General features: G+C 36.9%; 1 protein-coding gene across 3 annotated transcripts in view; it reads left to right on the forward strand.

Annotated features, from left to right (window-relative positions):
* The window catches only part of DPP10 (dipeptidyl peptidase like 10), a 1,635,137-nt gene that overhangs the window by 1,260,289 nt on the left and 348,072 nt on the right, over positions 1 to 26,776 (forward strand). For all 3 annotated transcript variants that reach the window (NM_001435101.1, NM_001078070.3, NM_001435102.1), the window contains exon 5: positions 8,082 to 8,156. In NM_001435101.1, coding sequence (NP_001422030.1) covers positions 8,082 to 8,156 — 75 coding nt within the window. The remainder of the gene's footprint in view (positions 1 to 8,081; positions 8,157 to 26,776) is intronic.

Here is a 26,776-nt window from a genome sequence, read left to right on the forward strand (position 1 = left end):
CTATATTTGTTGAAAATGTACTCTTTTACACTCTAAGACTTAGTTGATTCTCCAGCTAAAGTTTTTAGATCAGTATTTTTGTTGTTGTTAAATAGAGATGCCTATGCATATGTTAGGACTTCCCAGATGGCACTACTGGTTTAAGAACCCACTTGTCAATGCAGGAGAGACGTAAGAGACACAGGTTTGATCCCTGGGTCGGAAAGATCCCTGGAGGAGGGCCTGGCAACCTATTCCAGTGTTCTTGCCTGGAGAATCCCATGGACAGAGGAGCCTGGTAGGCTACAGTCTATAGGGTCACAAAAAGTTGGACACTACTGAAGCAACTTAACACTCATATATTTTATATGAGTGTTAACACTTAAATATTTTATATATAACACATATTTTATATAACACATATATTTTATATTTATATATAACACATATATTTTATATATAATATATATATATATTTACCACGTACATGTTATAAGATCTAGAATAATATTCACCTAAACTGTACAGATCTTATGCATCTGACATTTCTCAGTTTTAAAGTACCCAAGCTTTCTTACCAACTTTTGTTTTATTTTTAATTCAATCTCTGATTCTTCTCCTCTTGATTAGTCTTTTCTCATCCTTAAGTCACACAAATTCATATTTTATATTTTCTGGCACTTCTGACATTTAAGTTTGTGTTTAATGATTTCTTGCCATGATATTCAATATCTGACAACTTGGAATACCATCATTATCTATTTCTATCTCCAGTTATAATGTTTCTGACAAGAATGAATCATTGCAATGGAGCCTCTTAATAGGGGCATTACTGTGGCAATAGATGTAAATTGAGATTCCAAACAACCCAGAAGAGCAATCAGAAACAGTGATCAATGATGAGATGGACTGCACATATAATTATATACATGTGACTCAGATGAATCGCTTGTGCTGAAAAGGACAGAAAAGGCTTAAAGGGGGAGAATTAGAATGATCTTTGTGAGAAATAAAACTCAAATAAGGAGCAGGGAGAGGTGATGCTGTTACAGCAGGTGGGACAGATTGAACAATAATACAATAATAAAACACATTCAAAGAATAAAAGTAATAGTAAACATTACTCAAAATAACTGTATTGTTTCTGATCCACTCATGGTAAAACATGTTGTTTGATAATTTTTTCCTTTAATTTGGGAATTAATTTGCATTGGATGTAACCTTTTATGTAATATTCCATAAAGTCCCAAATATTTCATTTAAATTTCAGGCTTTTGCACAAAAATCTGAAATATCCCCTGTTAGGTTTCCACAGGGATTATAACCACAGCATTATCTAAAATTGATATGTCTAAAATTTTCCTTAAAATATGCCTGTTTTTTGCTTTTTCCCAACTGAGGTTGCAGTAGCAACATTAACCCATGGATTAAAAATGTGAAAACCCATATTTGTTTTGTAGTTTCTTTCCTTGGTTTTCAAATATAGTCATTAAATTATTTTGTTTTTATCAACCATCTCCCTTGCATATGTCCCCTTCTTTCTATGCTCTTGGCTCTTTCTAAACTTCTTGACATTGCTTATCTGGATGACAATGAGAACCTCTTACCAGATCTAATTGACCTCAAGATATCATTAGAACCAACTCATTTTCTTTTCCACCCAATTGTCAGAGGAATTATTCTAAATTCAAATCTGACTTTATTGCTTCCTTGGCTTTAAATTTCACCATTCATGGATTTAAATTTCACCATTCAGCACTAATCCATGGGGCTGGCCACACCTCTTTTAAAGCTTTGTGCATATTTTTGAAGATTGTTCTCATAATATAGTCTGCAATTTCATATAACTGGAAAACACTGGATTATGAAGTTTTCACTGACTTTACCACCAAGTATATGAAGTGTATACCATTCTTTTTTGTAACTCTCCCAGCATTGCCCCTATGACCCCCACCTCACCTTTGTCCTTATGGCAGTTATTGCTTTACCAAAATTTAGCAAACTAGTAGCCCCTAGGCAAAATATGGTAGCCATATATATTTCAAAATACTGGGCTATAATTTTAAAATCTTATTGTGAATTATATTAGAACTACTGTATATAATTTCTTAAATGATAATGGTTATTGAAACCAAGGGGCTACTGCCCCTTTAAACAACCTAGTCTAAGGGCTACTTGCCCGCTAGTCCATTTGGCCTCAGTGTATTCAGACATCCCTTTTCTATCACTACACACCCAGTCTTTTAAGTCATTTGGATTTTGGACTCCTGCTGTATCATGGAAAAGCACAGTTCTTATCTTATCCTGCCCAGTATGAGATGGGAAAATTTCCAATGACTTTGTTTTTCAACTTTGTAGCACCTTCAGTGTTTACCATGATGCTCATCTTATTTTGAACGTTCAGTAAGTTAGTTTTGGTACAGTTGAGTGATATACAGAATGAGGTACTACAGAATCTTCCCAAGCTGCCTGAAAGCATGCATTTGTTTCTCAACTTGATCAGATAGATGTCTTGTTTTCATTGTTGTTAAATTAACAACCAGCATATCTGTTTTTCTGTTTCTCTCACCTGGCATGTCTTTAATTGAATGTTCCTAGATGGCAGAGTTCATGCATTTTAATGCTCTTTGTCCAAAAATGCACTAGTAAGCATCACTGCTGAATAATACCAATAAGCACATGTAGAAAATATCTCTGCATCCTTTTATTGCAATAGTAATGAAGTGATTAAATACATAGGTAACAAAATAGCATTATTGACAATAATAAACTTCCTAAAATGCTAATTTGAGGCCTTATCAAGTTGAGAGTCAACTGGAACTATATTAATGTCTGTAATTAGGGTCAATATACACCAAGGAGTCTCTGGGGTCTGCTAGGAAGAATTAATCTCCCAGATGCAACAGATGATAACGTAAATGGCTTATGCTAAGAGGGATTTTTCCTGAGATTTCCATGTCCCTTAGCTAAGCAGCAAGAATGTCTGTCTTATACGTGTATCATCAGCAAGTCTCTTTGCAGCACCACCTGTGCACAGCTCTCTAAATTTAGAGAAGTTTCTATAGCTTGGGCCTCTGAAAAGGTATTTGGAATGTTTCCCAGGTTGTGTGCTGCATAAACTTGGAGGCAGTATAGTGATAATTAATAAAGTGCCAGACTAGATAATTGTAGGAACTGTAAAAGATACTAAAATGTTGTTACCAGGGGCTCAGATGCACCTGTGAACGTGTGAAGTTAATTTGTGTGAGCAACATCATATGAGAGTGGATGGGGACAAGGGAGGTGAGATTTTCTTGAATTCAGACTTCAGACAGTGTGGCTCTCTAAAAAAAGAGAGAGAGAGGAGGAACGAGGGAAAGAAGGAGGAAAGAAGGAAAAAAGAGAGGGAGAGATGGAGGAAGGGAGGAAGGGAAGGAAGGAGGGTGAGAGGAAGGAAAGAAAGAAGGAATGAAAACAAAAAAGAACCTCCTGTTGGTGCAGGGCTTGTGAAAGGAGTTCCCCCTTCATTCTTTCATGATGTATACTTCTCTGTGACCTTGACAAAAGTTTAAGAACTGTTATAATTAAAGTTATCTTATTCCCATTGGACTGGAATGATGGGTATTGCCCTTTTAACCAATTTTTAAATAACAATGAACCTCCTCATCTGTGGAACAGTGCACCTCCTAATACTGCATTCCTGTGAGAGAGAGGACCTTGTGTTCTCTATGTGACTCTGAATTTCATACAGGCTAATATCCATGGTTTCTATGTACACTAAGTTAGTGAAAAAATTAGAATGAGGATACCTTCCTTACAGCTTTGTCATGGAAGGAGTGTTGAGAACTACAGAGTTCAAAGCAATTTCAGAGCTTATAATATGATAGATGATAGCTCTACTAATTGTGATGGTATCTCCTCTGTTGTGATTGTAGTTTGTTGTTATTTTCATTATTATTGAAATGGCTTTTTGAAAAAATGAAAAGCATATCTAGCTGAGAAATGAAAAAAACTATGTTATTTCAACAATTCTGTAGGTGTGTGTGTAAGGGGGTGCTTTCCCCTGGCTCAGCAGCTAAAGAATCAGCCTGCAGTGCGGGAGACCAAGGAGATGTGGGCTGGATCCTTGGGTCAGGAAGATACCATGGAGGAGGAAATGGCAACACACTCTAGTATTCTTGCCTGGAGAATCCCATGGACAGAGGAGCCTGGCAGGCTACAGTCCAAAGTGTTGCAGAGTCAGACACCACTGAGTGACTAAGCACAGCACAGACTTACAATTCAATTCTTTCTGATACTAATTACCCAGAGTTAGTGAAAAACCCACAGGTTAAAGACACAGTGACTGCCCCCAATTTGATAATGTGATAGAATGATACAGAAAGAGCTATAGTTATGATCACTGGTTTATTATAAAGAATACAAATGAAAAGCTAGATGAAGAGGTAAATAGGCTAAGTGAAGAAGGGTCCTAAGCACAGACTCTGTCTCAGAGTTGAGACGCATCCTCTTCTGCTACACTGATATGTTTATTATCAAGGAAGCTTCTACAAATCTCATCATTCAGAGGCTTTCACTGAGATTTTGTTAGCTAGGACTGGTTGATTAAATTGCTGGCAATGTGATTAAACTTCATCTCCAGTGCTACCACCCTCCCTGACCTCCAAGTAGGGTTCAAAGTTCTACCCCTCTAATCAGGTGGTTGGTTCTTCTGGTGACCAGCCCCCATCCAGAAGCTATCTAGTCACTCTCCCCTCATGGAGTCATCTCATTCAAATCAGATCAGATCAGTCGCTCAGTCGTGTCCGACTCTTTGCGACCCCATGAATCGCAGCACGCCAGACCTCCCTGTCCATCACCAACTCCCGGAGTTCACTCAGACTCATGTCCATCGAGTCAGTGATGCCATCCAGCCATCGCATCCTCTGTCGTCCCCTTCTCCTCCTGCCCCCGATCCCTCCCAGCATCAGTCTTTTCCAATGAGTCAACTCTTCGCATGAGGTGGACAAAGTACTGGAGTTTCAGCTTTAGCATCATTCCTTCCAAAGAAATCCCAGGGCTGATCTCCTTTAGAATGGACTGGTTGAATCTCCTTGCAGTCCAAGGGACTCAGGAGTTTTCTCCAACACCACAGTTCAAAAGCATCAATTCTTTGGCACTCAGCCTTCTTCACAGTCCAACTCTCATATCCATACATGACCACTGGAAAAACCATAGCCTTGACTAGACAAACCTTTGTTGGCAAAGTAATGTCTCTGCTTTTGAATATGCTATCTAGGTTGGTCATAAATTTCCTTCCAAGGAGTAAGTGTCTTTTAATTTCATGGCTGCAGTCACCATCTGCAGTGATTTTGTAGCCCAGAAAAATAAAGTCTGACACTGTTTCCTCATCTATTTCCCATAAAGTGATGGGACCGGATGCCATGATCTTCGTTTTCTGAATTTGAGCTTTAAGACAACTTTATCACTCTCCACTTTCACTTTCATCAAGAGGCTTTTTAGTTCCTCTTCACTTTCTGCCATAAGGGTGGTATCATCTGCATATCTGAGGTTATTGATATTTCTCCTGGCAGTCTTGATTCCAGCTTGTGTTTCTTCCAGTCCAGCATTTCTCATGATGTACTCTGCATATAAGTTAAATAAACAGGGTGACAATATACAGCCTTGACATACTCCTTTTCCTATTTGGAACCAGTCTGCTGTTCCATGTCCAGTTCTAACTGTTGCTTCCTGACCTGCATACAAATTTCTCGAGAGGCAGGTCAGGTGGTCTAGTATTCCCATCTCTTTCAGAATTTTCCACAGTTTATTGTGATCCACACAGTCAAAGGCTTTGGCATAGTCAATAAAGCAGAAATAGATGTTTTTCTGGAACTCTCTTGCTTTTTCCATGATCCAGCGGATGTTGGCAATTTGATCTCTGGTTCCTCTGCCTTTTCTAAAACCAGCTTGAACATCAGGAAGTTCATAGTTCACATATTGCTGAAGCTTGGCTTGGAGAATTTTAAGCATTACTTTACTAGCATGTGAGATGAGTGCAGTTGTGCGGTAGTTTGAGCATTCCTTGGCATTGCCTTTCTTTGGGATTGGAATGAAAACTGAGCTTTTCCAGTCTTGTGGCCACTGCTGAGTTGTCCAAATTTGCTGGCATATTGAGTGCTGCACTTTCACAGCATCATCTTTCAGAATTTGGAATAGCTCAACTGGAATTCTATCACCTCCACTAGCTTTGTTCATAGTGATGCTTTCTAAGGCCCACTGGACTTCACATTCCAGGATATATGGCTCTAGGTCAGTGATCACACCATTGTGATTATCTGGGTCGTGAAGATCTTTTTTGTACAGTTCTTCTGTGTATTCTTGCCATCTCTTCTTAATATCTTCTGCTTCTGTTAGGTCCATACCATTTCTGTCCTTTATCGAGCCCATCTTTGCGTGAAATGTTCCTTTGGTATCTCTGATTTTCTTGAAGAGATCTCTAGTCTTTCCCATTCTGTTGTTTTCCTCTATTTCTTTGCATTGATCACTGAAGAATGCTTTCTTATCTCTTCTTGCTATTCTTTGGAACTCTGCATTCAGATGTTTATATCTAGTCATCTCATTAACTTTTATTATATATGGTCAAAGTGGACTAGTTATCAATAACAAAAGACCCTTCTATCACTCAAGAAATTCCACGGATTTTATTGTTTAAATCATTTTTAAGAGATTTCAATTATTTATTTATCTGGTGGTGCTGCAGGGTATATGGGTTCTTAGTTTTCCAAACAGATCAAACCCATGCCCACTGCAGAGGAAACCTGGAGTATCAACTATCAGACCACCAGGGAAGTCCCCCAAGCATTTTAGAAGCTCTGTGTCAGGAGCCAGGAAAAAAGGCCAACTATATATTTCTATTATACCACAGTTTGCCAAATATTGGTTAGTCTGAGTTTCCTATCCTTTCCAATATGTTGAAAATTTGTAAGTACTAAAACCTTGACTTCATCGTTTTTTTGTTTTTTCTTGGAGAACTGTTGTGGGAACTGCCCTGTATACAATTATTTATACATGTATTTCTCTGCAAAAACCATTAAAAATTAGTTTGCTTAAAATCCATATAGAGTTTATTTTTTTGTTTGTATTTTGTAGGCTTTTGATGTGTCAACTCAATTTCCTTGCCTTCTCTAGATTTGAAGTTACATATAAACTCTACTTCAAATAAAACAATTTCCCCACTCTCTATTTATCCTTCACCTTATTTTCAATTCTTTTCAACATCAGATCTATTCAATGGTAAAATTAAGGGCTCAAAATAGAACATTTGTATCATAGTTGTTTATATACCATATAAACACATTTCAAGTTTGTATGAATTTGAAAGTCACTCAGTCGTGTCCGACTCTGCGATCCCATGGACTGTAGCCCACCTGGCTCCTCTGTGCATGGAATTCTCCAGGCAAGAATGCTGAAGTGGGCAGCCATTCCCTTCTCCAAGGGATCTTCCTAATCCAGGGATTGAACCCAGGTCCCCCACATCTAGGAGGACTCTTTACCGTCTAAGCCACCAGGGAAGCTGTATATGCCATATATATATATACATACATATATATATATATATATGGTAATCAAGATAATTAAAACATTTGTGTCTAAATCTGCTCCACTCTGGGAGTTTTCTTTAAGGAGATTTTGTCTTTAATATATGTCTTTTCAAAAATATAAATATATAACCAGTGATAAAACTAAAGTGCAAAGACAGAATATCATGACACCACAGAAGGCCACTATTTCTTTTCCTTTTGACTAATCCAGCATGCAAATATAAAAGCATTTTGATTACTTTGAAGAAATTCAATGATGTTTTGCTTTTGTTTCTATAATGAAAATATTAACTTAGTCTATAATGTTAAAGTGTAGGGGACATATAGGGCAAATATTTTTCTTAATGAAATGTCTAATATAGGCTCTTCCAAGTTTTTATGTCCATCTGTGTGCATGACTATTTAGACTTAAAGTGTGAATGAGAGTGCTTATTTTACAGTATTATGAGGATAATGGAGATATTTTTAATATTTACATATCTAAATGCTTATTAACCTATTATTAAACATTTTAAAATAATTGTTTCTTTTTACTTTCAGGTAACCTTCAAAGCATCAAGACATTCAGTTTCCCCAGATTTGAAATATGTTCTTCTGGCATATGATGTCAAACAGGTAAAGGAATGAACTTCTTTGCAAAAATGTTTTATTTGTGGTTCACTCAGGTAACAGTTCATAGTTTTTCATGTCATCTACTCAACTAGAGAAAATTTGGCATATCCAATAGCTACTGGTGATTATTGATGACTAAGATGGCACAAGAGAATTTTGGTGAGAGTGTCCTTTCTTTCATACCTAGCTAGTAAATTACTGGAGCAATCTGCTAGGTACTGGCTAGATACAAGGCCGTCTCTTGTAGTGGGGAGTGTGGCAGAACTCAGGAAATCCAAAAAATGGGAGCTTTTGATATTCCCACATAAGGCTTAATATCTACTTAACTGTCATATGTATATGTGGATTAAGGAATTTCTAATAGCTATTCCCTGAGCTGCAGTGTGTATTGTTGGAGGGGACTGGTGAAAACATTGATTCAGTTTATTGTCAATGGATTCTTTGTTGGTGTTTGAGCATAACCCTACAGTTGCAGAAAATTCTGAAAGTGGGATAAGGCAAAGAATGAATTCTGAATAAATAAAATGTTCTAACTGCAATTAGCATTTCATTATCCCATGTCAGCTCTATAGCACAATTAGAGTAATATGCATGGTTGTGGAGTATCTTATACTTAGATATAATTCGCATTGTTAAAAAGCAAAGTAAATGTTGAGAAGGCTGTTCAGCAGATTGGATTCTTTAGAGAATAAATGATTGGAAATTATTCAAGGAAGTTTTGTGTGGTTTAAGGCAGATAATAAAAATTTATAGACTTAAAGCAGAAAGCTTCATATAATGCATTGAAAGCCTTTGAGCACATGACAGTTTACAGTTCAAAGAACCCTCTCCTTGATGGTTTTAGTCTTTTGAAATATACATATGCTATACTTTTAGACAAGTTTATGTTTCTTATTTAAAAAAAGTAATTTATACTTCAAAAGGCAGGGAGATTGTAATCAGACATTTTTTTTATGTTATAAAATTTGACCCTTTTCCTTCACCTTTGTTCTGGGTTCTATTCATTGAAATTTTGAAAACCATTGAGGAAAAATGCTCGTTTCAGAAGCAAAAATAATACAGTGTCCCCAAGTTTTTGAAATAATATTTATCTAAAGAGTTTTAATTAAAATGACTGCTACATAGCTTTCAGTAACTACCATAATTAAAGACATATAGAACTAGCAGAAGGATAAATACACAGATGAATGAAACAGAAAATAGAACTCAAAAACAGACACATCCAAATCTGCCTAACTGACTTTTGACAGAAGTACACAAGCAATTCAGTGACAGAAAGATAGTACTTTCAACAAGTGGTCCTGAAGCAATTGGACATCCATGGGCAAATCAAGCAAGCAAAAGCCCCATAAATACATTGACTTAAGTTTCACATTATGTAAAATCTCAAAATGTATTATGGATTTAAATGTAAAATTTTAATCTATAAAACTTATAGAAAATACATAGCAGAAAATATTTCATATCTATAGCTAGGAGAATTTTCTTAAACTGTATATTAACTGGTCACACTTAGCTACTCTGGAATGTAATATGCAAAATTAGGTTGACTTTGGATACTAGCCAAAATATATCAGAATTATGTGAAAATATACTTAACACCAAAAAGATACCTATAGATCAATCTTAATAACCCCATTTTATATTTTTGCTTAATTTCAGAAAGAATGAAGATATTTTATTGACACAGTCTTTGAAAGTGAGAGGAAGCTCACTTTAATAAGTAAAAAATGATCAAATGAAATTTCATAATCTTCTATATTTCATTCATATATTCTTATTTATTCATCATCTATTAAGTACAAACTCCTGGACTATACATTCTGCAGGGTGTGGCATGTGCATCTATAGGCACACACAAGATTGAAGCTTCTCCTTTAAGAAACACACAGTTACAGGTGATACCACTCAAACACTTATGTCCACATACAGCCTTTGAAGGATGTGTTATAGGCTTGATGATATTAAACAACAGAAAAAATTCCATTCAAGATACTCATGATAGAGAGGGAAGCATGGGTTGGGCTCTCAGAGTCAAATAGGTAAGGATGAATAGAAAAACATTCCAGGTGGGCAGACTACAGGAGGCTTCTTAGAAGCAACATTAAGTCTTTGAGGTATAGCAGTCAATTCAGACTAGCCCAGAGACTGACAATTTAGTGAGGAAAAAGAAATAAACCTGTAAGTTTTTTTGAATCCAAATTAAAGACAATTTAATAGAAACCATGGTGTACCCTGAGATGGCAATTTGGGATCATTGGTTTTAAAGAAATTAAATGCTGTGATTACCTGGTGTATCTGTCAGTGTGTGCACTTACAGATAATGCCCATTAATAGAAAGAGGGAAAAGGTTCATATAAATTCCAACCAACCCAAACACATCCACTCAAATTATTATGGAATGTTTTAATCCCTTTATCTCCCTATATATAAAAAAGTAGAGAAACAGAAATTATCATATATAAAACATTGTTTTAGGCAGTTTTGAAACTGTTTTTGAGTGTATCCCCCTTTTCTTGAATTAATATTTTATGGAATCCATTTTTATAAAAGGAGTTTATGAAGGAAAAGATATAACAAAATTTTAACTGAACTGAAATTCATAACAGTTAACAAAATTAACTATATTAAAATGTACAATTCAGGGGTATTTAATACATTCACAATACTGTTTAAACACTCTCTATTTGGTTCCAAAAAATTTTAATCATCCCAAAAGAAAATCTTATTCCCATTAATCAGTAATTCCTCATTCTTCCCTACCCTATGCTCTGATAATCATGAATCTAATTTCTACCTAAGAATTCACTTATTTTGGATATTTTACGTGAATGGAATCATGGAGTATATGACCTTTCATCTTGTTTCTTCCACCTATTTTTTTTAGGTTTATCTGAATTATAATATATGTTAATACTTCATTTTTTTTATGGTTGAATACTATTTCATTATATATATGTACCATGTTTCTTTATCCATTCATCCATGGAAGGTCATTTGGCTTTTTTTCCCTCACCTTTTGACCATTATAAATAGTGCTTCTGTGAACATTTGTGCACAAGAAGTTTTTTGATTACATAGTTTTATCTTTGGCGGTAAATATATTGAGGTGTAGAATCACTGGGTAAAATGATAATTCTGTTTATCTTTTTGAGAAACCACTAAACAGCTTTCTAAAGTTGCTGCACCATTTTACATTCATACTGGCAATGTGTAAAATGTACCCATTTGTCTGAGTCCTCACCAGTTGTTATTTTCCATTCTTATTATTATAGCCATCCTAATTGGTATATCATTGTGGTTTAGGTGTTAACCTCCATAATCAGACTAATGATGTTAAGTGTATTTTAATATGCTTGTGTGCCTTTTGTGGTTTCTTCTTTGGAGAAATGCTTATTCATATCTGTTACCTTTTTTTTTTCTTATTGTAGTTGAGTTTGAGAGCTATTCAGACATTCTAGATAGCAGACCATTATCAAACATAAGGCTTGCAAATATTTTCTTCTACTCAGTATATTGTCTTTTCACTTTTTTGATAATGTCCTTTGGTGTATACATTTAAAAATTATGATGAAGTATGATTTATCTATTTTTTTATCTTATTACACATGCTTTTTGTTACTATGTCTAAGAATACATTGCCAAATTCAAGGTCATGAAATTTTAACCTTAGGATTTCTTCTGAGAGTTTTATAGTTTCATTCCTTATATTTAAGTGGTTGATATATTTCAAATAATTATTTTTGATTGAAATAGGGGTTCAGATAGAAAATATTTTAAGGGTCTTGTTATATATTGAAAAAATGTTTTCCAAATAGTTGTGTGATTTATACTGCCCTTAGGCAATGCATAATCTGCTATATTACCATCTTTACTAACAAAGAACTTTATCTTAAATATGGACTAATTATTAAATTCATAGATTCTATACAGCCTAACTACTAATTGGATGCATTTACACCCACACATACCCACACACATCACACACACATACCCACACACATCACACCTACATTATACACCATCTGTATTAGTTTTATTTTACTATGCAATAAATTACCTGAAACTTAGTGACTTTGAAAAAAAAAAAACCAAAAAACTTTTTTCACAGTTGTTTTTGTGTATAAGGAACTGGGGATTGGCTTAGGTGGATGGTTCTTGCTTTAATGATGTTGCAATCAGGTATCAGCTGGGGCTGCAATCATCTGATGGCTTGACTGAGGCTGTAAGATACATAGCCAAGGTAGAGCTCGATTAACTAGTGCTTGCTGATGGCATGAGGCCTCAGGTTTCTCCACATGAAACTCGTTTCAGTGCAACTTGTGTGTCCCCATGATGTGGTACTGGGATTGTCCCAGGGTGAGTAAGCAGAAGATAAAGATGGAAATATCTGTTACTTTCACTTTTTTTTTTTTTTTTCTTTTTTGTCACATGAGTCAGGTCTAATTCAGTGCTGGAAAGGACTACCAGATGATGAGGACTTGGGGAGACCAATTTAGAGGACGGCTAACATAGTCCCCAAATATTTCATATTCATCCTACATGAAGGAAAGTTACATGGCTCAAAATAGCCTGGAGTTAAAATTCCCCTCCAGATCCTCCCCACCATTGTATGCAAAACAAAGAACTCTCTCACCCCTAGAAAGAAAATGGACATTTAGATTGATTAAGCCCAGCTCCCAGCCGGTCTCAGCCTGTGGCAGATCTCCAGAATTCCTTGCCCCAGCCATTTAAGAGATAACTACTTCAAACAACCTTGGAGAAGAACAGACCCTCTTAAGACAGTAGATTTCCACATATGTGCCTATATATACTTACTCTTTTCTTGGGTTAGTGCAGCAGCTCACTACTCTGACTGGTGCCCCTTCTCGCCTCATTAAAGGTGATCTGTCCCTGTAAAGTGTTGGTATCGTTCTTTTTCCGAACCTCTCCTTCTCTAACTCCCTTACCCTACACTACACATGAAGTATACTCAAACCCCCAAATTTTATCCATTATGATCTAGTATTTTAGTCAAGCAAATCCATCTGCCTAGGCGTGTTTCTTGTGACTGTAGTCTCTTGAGTATATTTATATAATCATATATTAAAGTAAGTATACTCAATATATATCCATATATTTGTATCCATATAAACACTATAAATATACACATACATTTTAGTATGTATTTAAATAAAAATTTAGCTATTATTCTCAGGGTTTTTTCTTTAGTTTTATTGTGAATAATATTTTATTTACTCCATTTATCTTTTCTAGTCTTAGTATTGTTTAAACATTCGTGTGTATAATTCAATTATTAATTTTATTACCATTTACTTAAATACATCAACAATTTTTTGGCTTTAATTATTTTTCTGACTTAAATAAATCTTGAATTTTGTGATTAAATTTATTTTTCACTTTGTTATGTTGACTTTCTTTGTAGGCTTAGAGAACTGCTCACCAATATGTTAAATATGTAATTATATTTTTTTATTTGTGTACATTTTGTGTGTAAACATTCATTCTGTTTTACTTGTAACTGTTTATGGTGACAAGTGATCAAAAACCTCTCCTTCTAATGATATTAATAATGGAAAGACCTATCTTTCTTATCAGTGAATGTGATCAAAACCAATCTTCCCCAAATGGAAAACTCCACAGAGACATTTTCAATGTATTATGAGAAAACCACCCAACACAATAAACTGTCATGAGTGCCACACACGTCTTCAGTTTTCCCATAACAATACGGAAGAAAGGGAAAATACGAATACTTCTCAGTTAAGTTCAGTCACTCAGTCGTGTCTGACTCTTTGCGACCCCATGGACTGCAGCACACCAGGCTTCCCTGTCCATCACCAACTCCCAGAGCTTACTCAAACTCATGTCCATTGAGTCAGTATTACCATCCAACCATCTCATCCTCTGTCGTCCCCTTCTCTTGCCTTCAATCTTTCCCAGCATCAGGGTCTTTTCCAGTGAGTCAGTTCTTTGCATCATGTGGCCAAATTGTTGGAGTTTCAGCTTCAGCATCAGTCCTTCCAAAGAATATTCAGGATTGATGTTTAGGATAGACTGGTTGGATCTCCTTGAAGTCCAAGGGGCTCTCAAGAGTCTTCTCTAACACCACAGTTCAAAAGCATCGATTCTTTGGTGCTCAGCTTTCTTTATAGTCCAACTCTCACATCCATACATGACTACTGGAAAAACCATAGCTCTGACTAGATGGACCTTTGTTGGTAAAGTAATGTCTTTGATTTTTAATTCTTCTCAAAGTTACTCAAATCTACTATCCTGAAAAATTTCCTGGTGTAGAGAAAAATCTCATATGTTGATAATCCTGCCTCTAGGATTCTGTGAGAGAGTTTCACTGATATACAGGATGTAGCCTTGTTATTTTGGAGTATGGGGGTCTTAATGGGGAGAGCTTATTTAGTTTTCCTTCTCTACTAATGTCCTCAATTGGAGTCAAATGTCAATAATTGAGTGTAGGCCAAATTTAGAAAGTATGTTCTCAGTCAACAACTGAGTTCTTCCGTGTCATCTGTTGAAACACTATGTTACTGACTTTGAAATGCTTTATTTAGAGCTTAAGTTGGCATCTAAGCTATGAAGAGTATGATTCTTTCTTAGACTTTTTTTCATGTTAACTTGTACTATTTTAACAGACAATAATTATCCATAGACACAAAGCAACTATGATTAATAATATAGGGTTATGGACACTTTTTTAAGAATCTGTATCAAGAAGATCATGTAAATGTAAACCAATAATGTTTTAGTCTTTGCAAAGAAGCCAAAATAATATTCATTTTTGTATCAATGTCAATTTTTATTGAACTTGGGCTAAATCTTTTCCCTTGAGATGCTTGACTATTAATTAACTCAAATATGATAATATGAATGCTAGTTCCAGCATTATTGGCATGGCCAAGAAGTTTGTTTGGGTTTTTCCTAACATCTTACGGAAAAACTCGAACAAACTTTTGAGCCAACCCCTTATTTTACTTCCACAATATCAAAAAGGTAATTTCAACAAAGTAAGAAGTTGCTGGATCATCGAAAAAGCAAGAGAGTTCCAGAAAAACATCTATTTCTGCTTTATTGACTATGCCAAAGCCTTTGACTGTGTGGATCACAACAAACTGTGGAAAATTCTTCAAGAGATGGGAATACCAGACCACCTGACCTGCCTCTTGAGAAACCTGTATGCAGGTCAGGAAGCAACAGTTAGAACTGGACATAGAACAACAGACTGGTTCCAAATAGGAAAAGGAGTATGTCAAGGCTGTATACTGTCACCCTGCTTATTTAACTTACATGCAGAGTACATCATGAGAAATGCTGGGCTGGAAGAAGCTCAAGGTGGAATCAAGATTGCCAGAAGAAATGTCAATAATCTCAGATATGCAGATGGCACCACCCTTATGGCAGAAAGTGAAGGAAAACTAAAAAGCCTCTTGATGAAATAGAAAGAGGAGAGTGAAAAAGTTGGCTTAAAGCTCAACATTTGGAAAACGAAGATCATGGCATCCGGTCCCATCACTTCATGGGAAATAGATGGGGAAACAGTGGAAACAGTGTCAGACTTTATTTTTTGGGGCTCCAAAATCACTGCAGATGGTGACTGCAGCCATGAAATTAAAAGACGCTTACTCCTTGAAAGGAAAGTTATGACCAACCTAGACAGCATATTGAAAAGCAGAGAAATTGCTTTGCCAACAAAGGTCCATGTAGTCAAGGCTCTGGTTTTTCCAGTGGTCATGTATGGATGTGAGAGTTGGACTGTGAAGAAGGCTGAGCGCCAAAGAATTGATGCTTTTGAACTGTGGTGTTGGAGAAGACTCTTGAGAGTCCCTTGGACTACAAGGAGATCCAACCAGTCCATTCTAAAGGAGATCAGCCCTGGGATTTCTTTGGAAGGAATGATGCTAAAGCTGAAACTCCAGTACTTTGGCCACCTCATGCGAAGAGTTGACTCATTGGAAAAGACTCTGATGCTGGGAGGGATTGGGGGCAGGAGGAGAAGGGGACGACAGAGGATGAGATGGCTGGATGGCATCACTGACTCGATGGGCGTGAGTCTGAGTGAACTCCAGGAGTTGGTGATGGACAGGGAGGCCTGGTGTGCTGCAATTCATGGGGTCCCAAAGAGTCGGATACGACTGAGTGACTGAACTGAACTGAAGAAGTCACTTTTTTTTTTTTTTTTCTGACCAGATGAATGTTTCTCATGGTTTGGGCATGTAACATGGTTCCTAGGTCATTATTCTGCACCATAAAATTGGAGAATGTTCTATTCTCATTGTGGTAATCAGTAGGCACATCAAGATGAATGCTGTTTGGCTGTAAGAATTTTACAGTGTGGTAGAGGCTCTATCGGAGAAGGCAATGGCACCCCACTCCAGTATTCTTACCTGGAAAATCCCATGGATGAACAGCCTGGAAAGCTGCAGTTCACTGGATTGCTGAGGGTCGGACACAACTGAGCGACTCTACTTTCACTTTTCACTTTCATGCATTGGAGAAGGAAATGGCAACCCACTCCAGTGTTCTTGCCTGGAGAATCTCAGGGACGGGGGAGCCTGGGTGGCTGCCGTCTATGGGGTTGCACAGAATCGGACACAACTGAAGTGACTTAGCAGCAGCAGCAGCAGAGGCTCTAAGATACATATTATACCTATTTATGGAAAAATAGGTAGATAAGTGGGGGAAAGAAGATGAGTCTTACTGTAGGGAGGTAGAGACTGATTTTTTGAGAAGATTGCCCTCTGCACAGGCACATTGGGGTGATCTTATGATCCTTTAGAGTGTTAGGGTTATAGTTATTCCCTTTACCCCTTTCCAAAGGAGAAGTCTACTGGTGATGGTAGAGCTTAAGCTTCAGTGTCCCTGCTGGAGTGCTTTAGTGATGGCAGGGAATCTTTCAGATTGTTTGATTTTTCTCTTTCCCAGAAGGCTTGTCACAACTTGCAGGAACAATCGACCCCTGTAGACATCACAGTTAGTGACCCTATTTACATGTAAACGGACTCCAAAGCAAATCAAACTTATAAATCTTTAGGTAATATTCCTGAAATTCTGGAGAAAATGGCATGGAGTCAGATAATCTTTGACATTTTTTCCTTTTTTTTGAAAAAAGAAGAAATTAAACTTGCATAATAAAAGGGAAAATAAAGCTAAAATACGTCATCTCATATATCAGATTATTGAGTTTATCTGGTGCTATTTTTGGAATGCAGCAGTAGTTGAGATAAATGGTATATTTTCTGTGTTATTAGACCAAAGAAAGAGAACTCACTAAATGCTTTTTTCCTTGGCTCATGGCAATCATTATGAACACTGATTACTCTACAGTAACTCAGCAAGAGTTTTCCTGTCTGGTTTCTCACATCTGTGTCCTTGTCTGAAGGATGGGGTACAGAAGAATAAAGAGCCTGGAGAGAAAGACAAATACTGAAAGACAAATAGAGAAAGACAAATGGTATCACTTAAATGTAGAATTTAAATAATGCTACCTTGTAAAAACAGAATACAATGATATTCACCGGGGAATGGCAGATGGGAGAGCAGGAAAGATGTTATTTTAGGAGATAACCTTACAAGGAGTAGTAAGTAAACCCTAGAGATTATAATGCACATATAGACAGTAATATTATATGATAATTACCAAACTTGCTAAGAGACTAAAACTTAATTATTTTAAGGACTAAAAAGAAAGTGTAATTATGTAATGTGATAGAGGTGCTAATCATTGCTACAGTGGCAGTCATATTACAATATATAAACTAACATGTACTCATTAGACTTACACAATGATATATGGAATATATTTCAATTAAAAGAAATGGGTGAATAATATGCTTACAGCATCTCTTGTTGGAAAGAATGTCATAGCCTTAGCAGGTTTTCCTATAATCACTCTTCTTCCTCATTTTTTTCCCCTATTTTTTTGGGCACACCATGCTGCATGCAGGATCTTAGTTGCCCTGACCAAGGACTGACCTATTCTGTGTGCTGTGAAAGCATGGAGTCTTAACCAATGGACCATTAAGGAAGTCCCTTTTCTCCCTTTGATTTCCTACACTCAAGCTAAACTGATCCTAAAAAAAAATAAATAAATAAAACTGTCATTCTCTGTTTAAAATCTTCCTGAGGCTTTTGGGATAAAGAAGTCATAACACAATGCACAAGATCCTGCCTGCTGTTTTAACCTCATCTTCCACAACCTACCCACCCCCTACCCCTTGCTCTCAGCACTTCTGGATTTCCTTTATTTCTTCAAATCACCATGCTCCCTCCCATCTTGGGGTTTTCACTGCTCTTCTGCCTAGAACAAGTTCCTGTCCCTTTTCTTCATATTGATAATTTTTACTTATTCTTTAGATGCCCATTCAAGCATGTGTGCCTTAAACTTACAGGCTGTTCCAGACCTTCTCTGACTTGATCAATTCAGTTCAGTTCAGTTGCTCAGTCGTGTCTGACTCTTTGCAACACCATGGACTGCAGCATGCCAGGCTTCGCTGTCCATCACCAACTTCTGGAGCTTACTCAAACTCATGTTCATTGAGTAGGTGATGCCATCAAACCATCTCATCCTCTGTCATCCCCTTCTCTTCCCACCTTCAATCTTTCCCAGGATCAGGATCTTTTCAAATGAGTCAGTTGTTCGCATCAGGTGGCCAAAATATTGGAGTTTCAGCTTCAGCATCAGTCCTTCCAATGAATATTCAAGACTGCTTTCTGTTAGGATGGACTGGTTGGATCTCCCTGCTGTTCAAGGGGCTCTCAAGAGTCTTCAACACAACAGTTCAAAAGCATCAATTCTTTGGTGCTCAGCTTTCTTTATAGTCCAACTCTCACATCCATACATGACTGCTGGAAAAACCATAGCTTTGAAGAGATGGACCTTTATTGGCAAAATATGGCTCTACTTTTTAACATGCTCTCTAGGTTGGTCATAACTTTTCTTCCAAGGAGCAAGTGTCTTTTAATTTAATGGCTGCAGTCACCATCTGCAGTGATTTTAAAGCCCCCCCACCCAAGATAAATCTGTCACTGTTTCCATTGTTTCCCCATCTTTTTGCCATGAAGTGATAGGACCAGATGCCATGATCTTAGTTTTCATGATACTCTTCCTTTCCTTTGTAGAATTTATCACAATTATAAATGTGTCTAAGGGGTTTCCCAGGTGGCTCAGTGGTAAAGAATCTGCCTTCAATGCAGAAGACTTGGGTTTGATCCCTGGATCAGGAAGATCCCCTGGAGAAGGAAATGGCAACCCGCTCCAGTGTTCTTGCTTGGGAAATCTCATGGACCGGGGAGCCTGGCGGGCTACAGTCTATGGGGTCACAAAGGGTCAGACACGACTGAGCGACTGAGAATCATAATTGTGTTTAACACAAAGCTTGACACACTGTTACTCGAGGAAAAAAAAATAAAGAGTGAATAGAAACATAATTTATGAATTAATAAGCCTGAACCTCAAGTAAACTTTTCCTTAAAGTGCTGGGCAAGGGTCAGTTGCACTTCTCTGTGCCTTTATGGCATCTGGTATATACTCACATCTCAATATTTCTGTCATTGCATTGAACACATCCATTATGTGTATGTGCCCTTGACTAAACTATAAGACCCTTAAAGTCAAGAATTTCACTTCATTCATTTTAATGCCCATAGAGTTTTCTGAAGTGAATGGCACATAGTAAACAGTCAAGTGTTTGTGAAACTAAAACCGTGATTATCAATCTTGGCTACACATCAGAATCACCTGGAGAGTTTTAAACATTATTGATGGTTAAGTTCTATCCTGCAGAACCCTGATTTAATGGTTTTGGCATAAAGCCCAAACATTGGAATTTTGAAACTCTTCAGGAGATTGTCATGTCAGCCAGGCTTACAGACCACTGATTTTAAGTGAACTGGTGTCTTCTACCTATTGAAGACTTTTCAGATTTCAAACAAAGGAAAGGCAAGAAATAAAAATTAAAATACCTGCTTTTTTGTACTGTGCCTACTCAGTGCCAAAGTCTTTGCCTATATATCTTCATTCCTTACCATTTCTCTTTATAATAGTTGCTATTATTTTATTAATGAAAGTACATACAGAAACAAAGGAAATCCCCAAATTTGCATAATATGACTTAAGATTCATTCTTTGTTTTTCTTCCAGGAACAATAGTTCTCAATATATAGTCCCATAATAGCAGCACCAGAACCTCCTGAAAATTATTAGCAATGTAAATTATTGGGCTCTTCCCAGACCCACTGAAGCAGAAACTGTGGGTATTGGACCCAAGATCTTGGGGTAACAAGCCCTCCAGGTGATTCTGATAAAGCTCAAGATTCAGGGGGAACTGATTCCTTCAAATTCAAGAGCTCTACTTGGGAAAAGACCTAAGTAGCCAGAGCTTAACCATGTATATGGCAGTGATTTAGAGAAAATATCATTTAAGAAAGTTAATTTGCCATTTTCTCTTTTAGTATTTAGTATTTCTAAATAATGTAATCCTGGATTTAATGTTCAGCTGTTCCCTTCTGATGTTGGCCATTGTTCTGGCATCATTTACTCTTCAAGGTTGATGCTTAATGTTTACTCTGCCATATTATAATTAGGTATGCCTTAGTGGGGAATGCCTGGAATTTGGAGGAAAATAGGTGAGTTTATATTCAAATTGAAAATAAAAGTATTAGTCCCTCAGTCATGTCCAGCTCTTTGTGACCCCATGGACTATATAGCCCACCAAACTCCTTTGTCCATGGAATTCTCCAGGCAAGAATACTGGAATGGGTTGCCATTTCCTTCTCCAGGGGATCTTCCTGACCCAGGGATCAAACTGGGGTCTCCTGCATTGCAGGCAGATTTTTACCTTCTGAGCCACCAGGTAAGTCCGGATTATTCATACTTATATTTTATGGACATACGGTGAGGATAGTCTAAGTAAGTTTTACAGCTGAGCATATCTCTATGACTATCACCCAGATTAAGAAGCAAAACATTACTGTGTTCCTTTCCAGTCACCACACACCTCCAGTCACAGTTCAAGCTGTTAACAACCTACATTATTTTAGTTCAATTTTATATATATATATTTTTTTTCATACAGTATATACTGTTTTGCATATGTCTTCTTTTACTCACCAGTAGGTTTGTGCAATATATCCATATTATTCAATAGTAGAATAGTACCTGGTTTATTTTCCCAACTACATAGCATTCCACTGCATACATCACTGTTTATACATTTGGACTATAAAAAATTTGTATCTGAAACATAGATTTTTGGTGTTGGATTATGTCTCTGAACACTCCCTTTACTATTTATTCCCTGCCTCTTTTTTAGCACCTATTTCAGAAGGGGATTTTAGTAGACGAAACAAACTTTTGTTGAGTACTCGAACAGTGCCTCTTTATGAGAAGTCTGTCAATTTAAACCTGTCAAAATCCTTGTTCCCTAGTCAGTGATATATTTTACTAAGGTGGGAGACTTAGAGGTGTTAACTAACTGACTTAAATAAGGGTCCCTCTTCCCAGGTGCAGAGCTCACATTCAATCCTGTCTTTCTAGCTCCAGAGCCCCTAGTCTTTTGATCATACTGCCACTTTGTGAGAGTTCTTACATATCTCCGTAGGTTTATTCTACAATCTGTCATAATTATTTATCAATTCATTTGCAATTATATCTGCTGTATCCTAATTAAGTAATTAGAAAACAAATGGAAATTGTATTTCGTATTAATTACTGGCAATACTTGGGTAGAATTTATTATATTTCTCCAGACTTACTGGTTATGCATTTTATTTTTATATTTCCTTCTTAGAAATTGTTTCTCAAAAATAGTCAACTAAATAAATATGGAATGCATTTGGATACCATTAATTTGAAAATATTCCTGAAGAAAAAAAATTAGTGTTATAAAATATAATTCAGTCTAGATTTTATGAAATTTTGATTATCAGAAAATTTATGGTTAAGAATTATCATTTTGTATATGACATGTCCCATATCAAACAAAGTTATTTTTCCCTCTATTCCAAGTGATGCTAAATCATAAATAGTTTTAACCATTTAAATCAGGTTTTCCTTAAATATTATTCCAAGACAAGTGAAAGTATTAGTCCATTCATTATTTAACAATTGCAGTAGTAGGAAAGCCAGTAGTATAATGCATATATAAATATATATTTAACTAAAACAATAAATAATGGAAACAAACATTTAAAAATTGTTTAATATAGTTTTCTTACTGTTTGAATTAATCTTGCACATTCAATAGACTAATAAATACCTAAATTAATTATTTCCTGTAATTGCCAACATCCTTATTATGTCTTATGTTTGGGGTCAGAAACTTTAATTACATTTACTTTCATGTAGGCATAATTAGAACTGTCCTTTATACATAATAGGAGATACCTCTTCATGAAAATAAGCTCTTTCTAAAAAGCAAAGCAAAACAACAACAACAAAAAGGAACAAATCTTTCAAACCATGTCTAACAGAAGGAACAAGTCAGTTACACATGTGCTACAGAGACTCTTGACGTCTGTCTTCCAAAGTCAGTGCTCTGCAGATCAGTCTTGTATTTCTCTAGTGTTATAGGTATTCACTTTAGTTTATGTTTCTACTAGTCTTGTAGACAAGACCTTCTTTATGTTAAATATCTATTGTAATTCACTGTACCATGAATTCGGCACGCACTACTCTCTGAAAAGTAACTCTTCTCTAGGGAATTATCTAATTAAATTCTGAGCCTTAATACTTCAGTGCTTTACAATTATAGACACATATTTAAGAAGTTTATGGGAATGAATGATCTGATCATGGCATTATCTAAGCTATTGATATTCATGCACTTGGGGAGCACTAATATTTCAAATAATCCTATTAATAAGAAACACAGGGAAATCACAGGCTAGGAAAGTGACAGTATTCAAATATATGGAACTTGGAATCCCATGTATTTGGATTCTGAGAGCCTCTGCCTTCCAGTGCCTGTAGAAAGTACCTTCTTGGTTCCATTGTTGCTGCTGTTGCTAAACTGGCCTTTCTAATTAACCTCCTCCTTGCTAAAGAGAGATAATAAGGCATGAAAAAACATTAACATCAATTTTTGATTTTTTCCCTTGCTTGAAAAAGAAGAATCCTAAGAGACAAAAAAAAAAAAAAAGAAAGGAAGGCAGTGAGAGAGGGAGGGAAGGATAGAGGTAGGAAGGAAACCTAACTTTCGGAAGATAGCATTTATAAAACCTCATTTTTGTAGTAGCTATAAATGTATTTATCAGTGTATCATTAATTCAACCACATAGCATTTATTTGACTTTGATTTTGAAAATATAGTATAGTATGTGTGTGCTTAGTCATGCCTGACTCTTTGTGACTTTTTAGACTGTATTCCGCCAGGTTCCTCTGTCCATGGGATTTTCCAAGCAAGAATACTGGAATGGATTTCCATTTCCTCATCCAGGGGATCTTTCCCATCCAGGGATCAAAAGCCCTTCGCCTACATCTGCTGCATTGCAGGCAGCTTCTTTGCCACTGAGCCACTGGGGAAGCCCAAAGTTGTAATATAGAGAACCTGAAAATACTGAAATACATGAAGATGATTATAATGTGTGTTCAGGTCAGTTCAGTCACTCAGTCATGTACAACTCAAGGTGACCTCATGGACTGTAGCACACCAGGCTTCCCTGTCCATCACCAACTCCCAGAGTTGACTCAAACTCATGTCCATTGAGTCGGTGATGCCATAAACCCATCTCATCCTCTCTCATCCCCTTCTCCTCCGCTTTCAACCTTTCCCAGTATCGGGGTCTTTTCAAATGAGTCAGTTCTTTGCATCAGGTGGCCAGAGTATTGGAGTTTCAGCTTCAGCACCAGTCCTTCCAATGAATGTTCAGGACTGATTTCTGTTAGGATGGACTGGTTGGATCTCTTTGCTGTCCAAGGGCCTCTCAAGAGTCTTCTCCAACACCACACACAGTTCAAAAGTATCAATTCTTTGGTGCTTAGCCTTCTTTATAGTCCAACTCTCACATCCATACATGACTACTGGAAAAACAATAGCTTTAACTAGACAGACCTTTGTTGGCAAAGTAATGTCTCTGCTTTTGAATATGCTGTTTAGGTTGGTCATAACTTTTCTTCCAAGGAGAAAATGTCTTTTCATTTCATGGCTGCAGTCACCATCTGCAGTGATTTTGGAGCCCCCCAAAATAAAGTCTGTCACTGTTTCCACTGTTTCCCCATCTATTTGCCATGCAGTGACGGAACCAGATGCCATGATCTTAGTTTTCTGAACGTTGAGTTTTAAGCCAACTTTTCCCCTCTCCTCTTTCATTTTCATCAAGAGGCTCTTTAGTTCTTCTTCACTTTCTGCCATAAGGATTGTGTCATCTGCATATCTGAGGTTATTGATATTTCTCTTGGCTATCTTGATTCCAGCCTGTGCTTCATCCAGTCCAGTATTTCTCATGATGTACTCTGCATATAAGTTAGATAAGCAGGGTGACGATACACAGCCTTGACATACTTTTTCCCCAATTTGGAACCAGTCTGTTGTTCCATGTTCAGTTATAACTGTTGCTTCCTGACCCACACACAGATTTCTCAGGAGGCAGGTCAGGTTGTATGGTATTCCCATCTCTTTAAGAATATTCCACAGTTTGTTGTGATCCACACAGTAAAAGGCTTTGGCATAGTCAATAAAGCAGATATAGATGTTTTCCTGGAACTCTCTTGCTTTTTCCATGATCCAGCGGATATTGGCAATTTTGATCGTGGGGCCTCTGCCTTTTCTAAATCCAGCTTGAACATCTGGAAGTTCATGGTTCATGTACTGTTAAAGCCTGGCTTGGAGAATTTTGAGCATTACTTTACTAGCGTGTGAGATGAGTGCAATTGTGCAGTAGTTTGAGCAGTATTTGGCATTGCCTTTCTTTGGGATTGAATGAAACTGACATTTTCCGGTTCTGTGGCAACTGCTGAGTTTTCCAAATTTGCAGGCCTACTGAGTGTAGCACTTTCATAGCATCATCTTTTAGGATTTGAAATAGCTCAGCTGGAATTCCATCACCTCAACTAGGTTTATTCATAGTTATGCTTCCCAAGGCCCACTTGACTTTGTATCCAGGTTGTCTGGCTCTAGGTGAGTGATCATACCATCTTGATTATCTGGGTCATGAAGATCTCTTTTGTATAGTTCTTCTGTGTATTCTTGCCACCTCTTCTTAATATCTTCTGCATCTGTTAGGTTTGTTCATAGTGATGCTTCCCAAGGTCCACTTGACTTTGTATCCAGGTTGTCAGGCTCTAGGTGAGTGATCATACCATCGTGATTATCTGGGTCATGAAGATCTCTTTTGTATAGTTCTACTGTGTATTCTTGCCACCTCTTCTTAATATCTTCTGCATCTGTTAGGTCCATACCATTTCTGTCCTTTATTGTGCCCATCTGTGCATGAAAATTTCCCTTGGTATCTCTAATTTCCTTAATGATATCTCTAGTCTTTCCTATTCTATTGTTTTCCTCTATTTCTTTGTATTGATCACTGAGGGCGGCTTTGTTTTCTCTCCTTGCTATTCTTTGGAACTCTGCATTGAAATAGGTATATCTTTCCTTTTCTCCTTTGCCTTTTTCTTCTCTTCTTTTCATAGCTATTTGTAAGACCTCCTCAGACAACCATTTTCTGTTTTTGCACTTCTTTTTCTTGAGGATAGTCTTGATCCCTGTCTCATGTACAATATAATGCCTGTATTTACCTCTTTTAGAGAAAACCATTATTAATATATTTATTTATTTCAAGTCTTTTTTGTCATGCATAGATCTTTCTTTCATTTAAACACAATTATTAGAATACCTTGAGAGGTACTGTGTAGACAAAGTTTGTCATACTAAGCATCAAGATTTTGTTCAAGTAACCTAAATTGACTAATTGACTCCAAACCTTTGTGATATAAAACAGTTTTAGCTTCATGGATTCTGTGTGTTCTGCAAGGGCTCAGCTATACTGTTTGTTCCCACTTGCCTTCTCATACGTGATTGCTGTAGGTGTTGGTTGGGGCTGCAGTCAAGTGCAGAGCTGACTGGGGATAGAGGATCTGCTTCCAAGGTGGCTTACTCATGTGATTGAAAGTTAATACTGGCTGTTGACTGACAGCCTCAGTATTTTTCTATGTGGACCTCTCCAAAGGGTTACTTGCTATCTTCATGACATAGTAGCTGAATGGGATATCCAAGGGAGCAAGGTGGAGTCTGCAGTGCCTTTTTGGATCTGGTCTTGAACCAAAAAAGCCTTCAATACCACTATGTTCTGTTGGCCACATAGGGTCAGTTGTGATTTCAGGTGGAGGGAGAGTATTCTAGGGCATGAAAATCAGGAAATGAGAATCATTATGTGTCATAGATTCTAAGATAAAGAAATTAAATTGCATGAAGGTTTTGGACAGTTTATCATGACACCAGTGTAGCATTAATGGAGATAACATGATGAATGCTCGTGAAGTTAGGTGGCTTTGAAACTGCCTAACTACCAAAAGAGTTATGATTAGTTAGTTAGTATTATGTATGAGCATCTCTGTCAATATATCACAGGCCTATGTTATTCTTATTGTCCCTTCCTATTCATTATGATTAAACCAG

The sequence above is a fragment of the Bos taurus genome, chromosome 2 (assembly GCF_002263795.3).
Source record: "Bos taurus isolate L1 Dominette 01449 registration number 42190680 breed Hereford chromosome 2, ARS-UCD2.0, whole genome shotgun sequence".
Lineage (NCBI taxonomy): Eukaryota > Metazoa > Chordata > Mammalia > Artiodactyla > Bovidae > Bos > Bos taurus.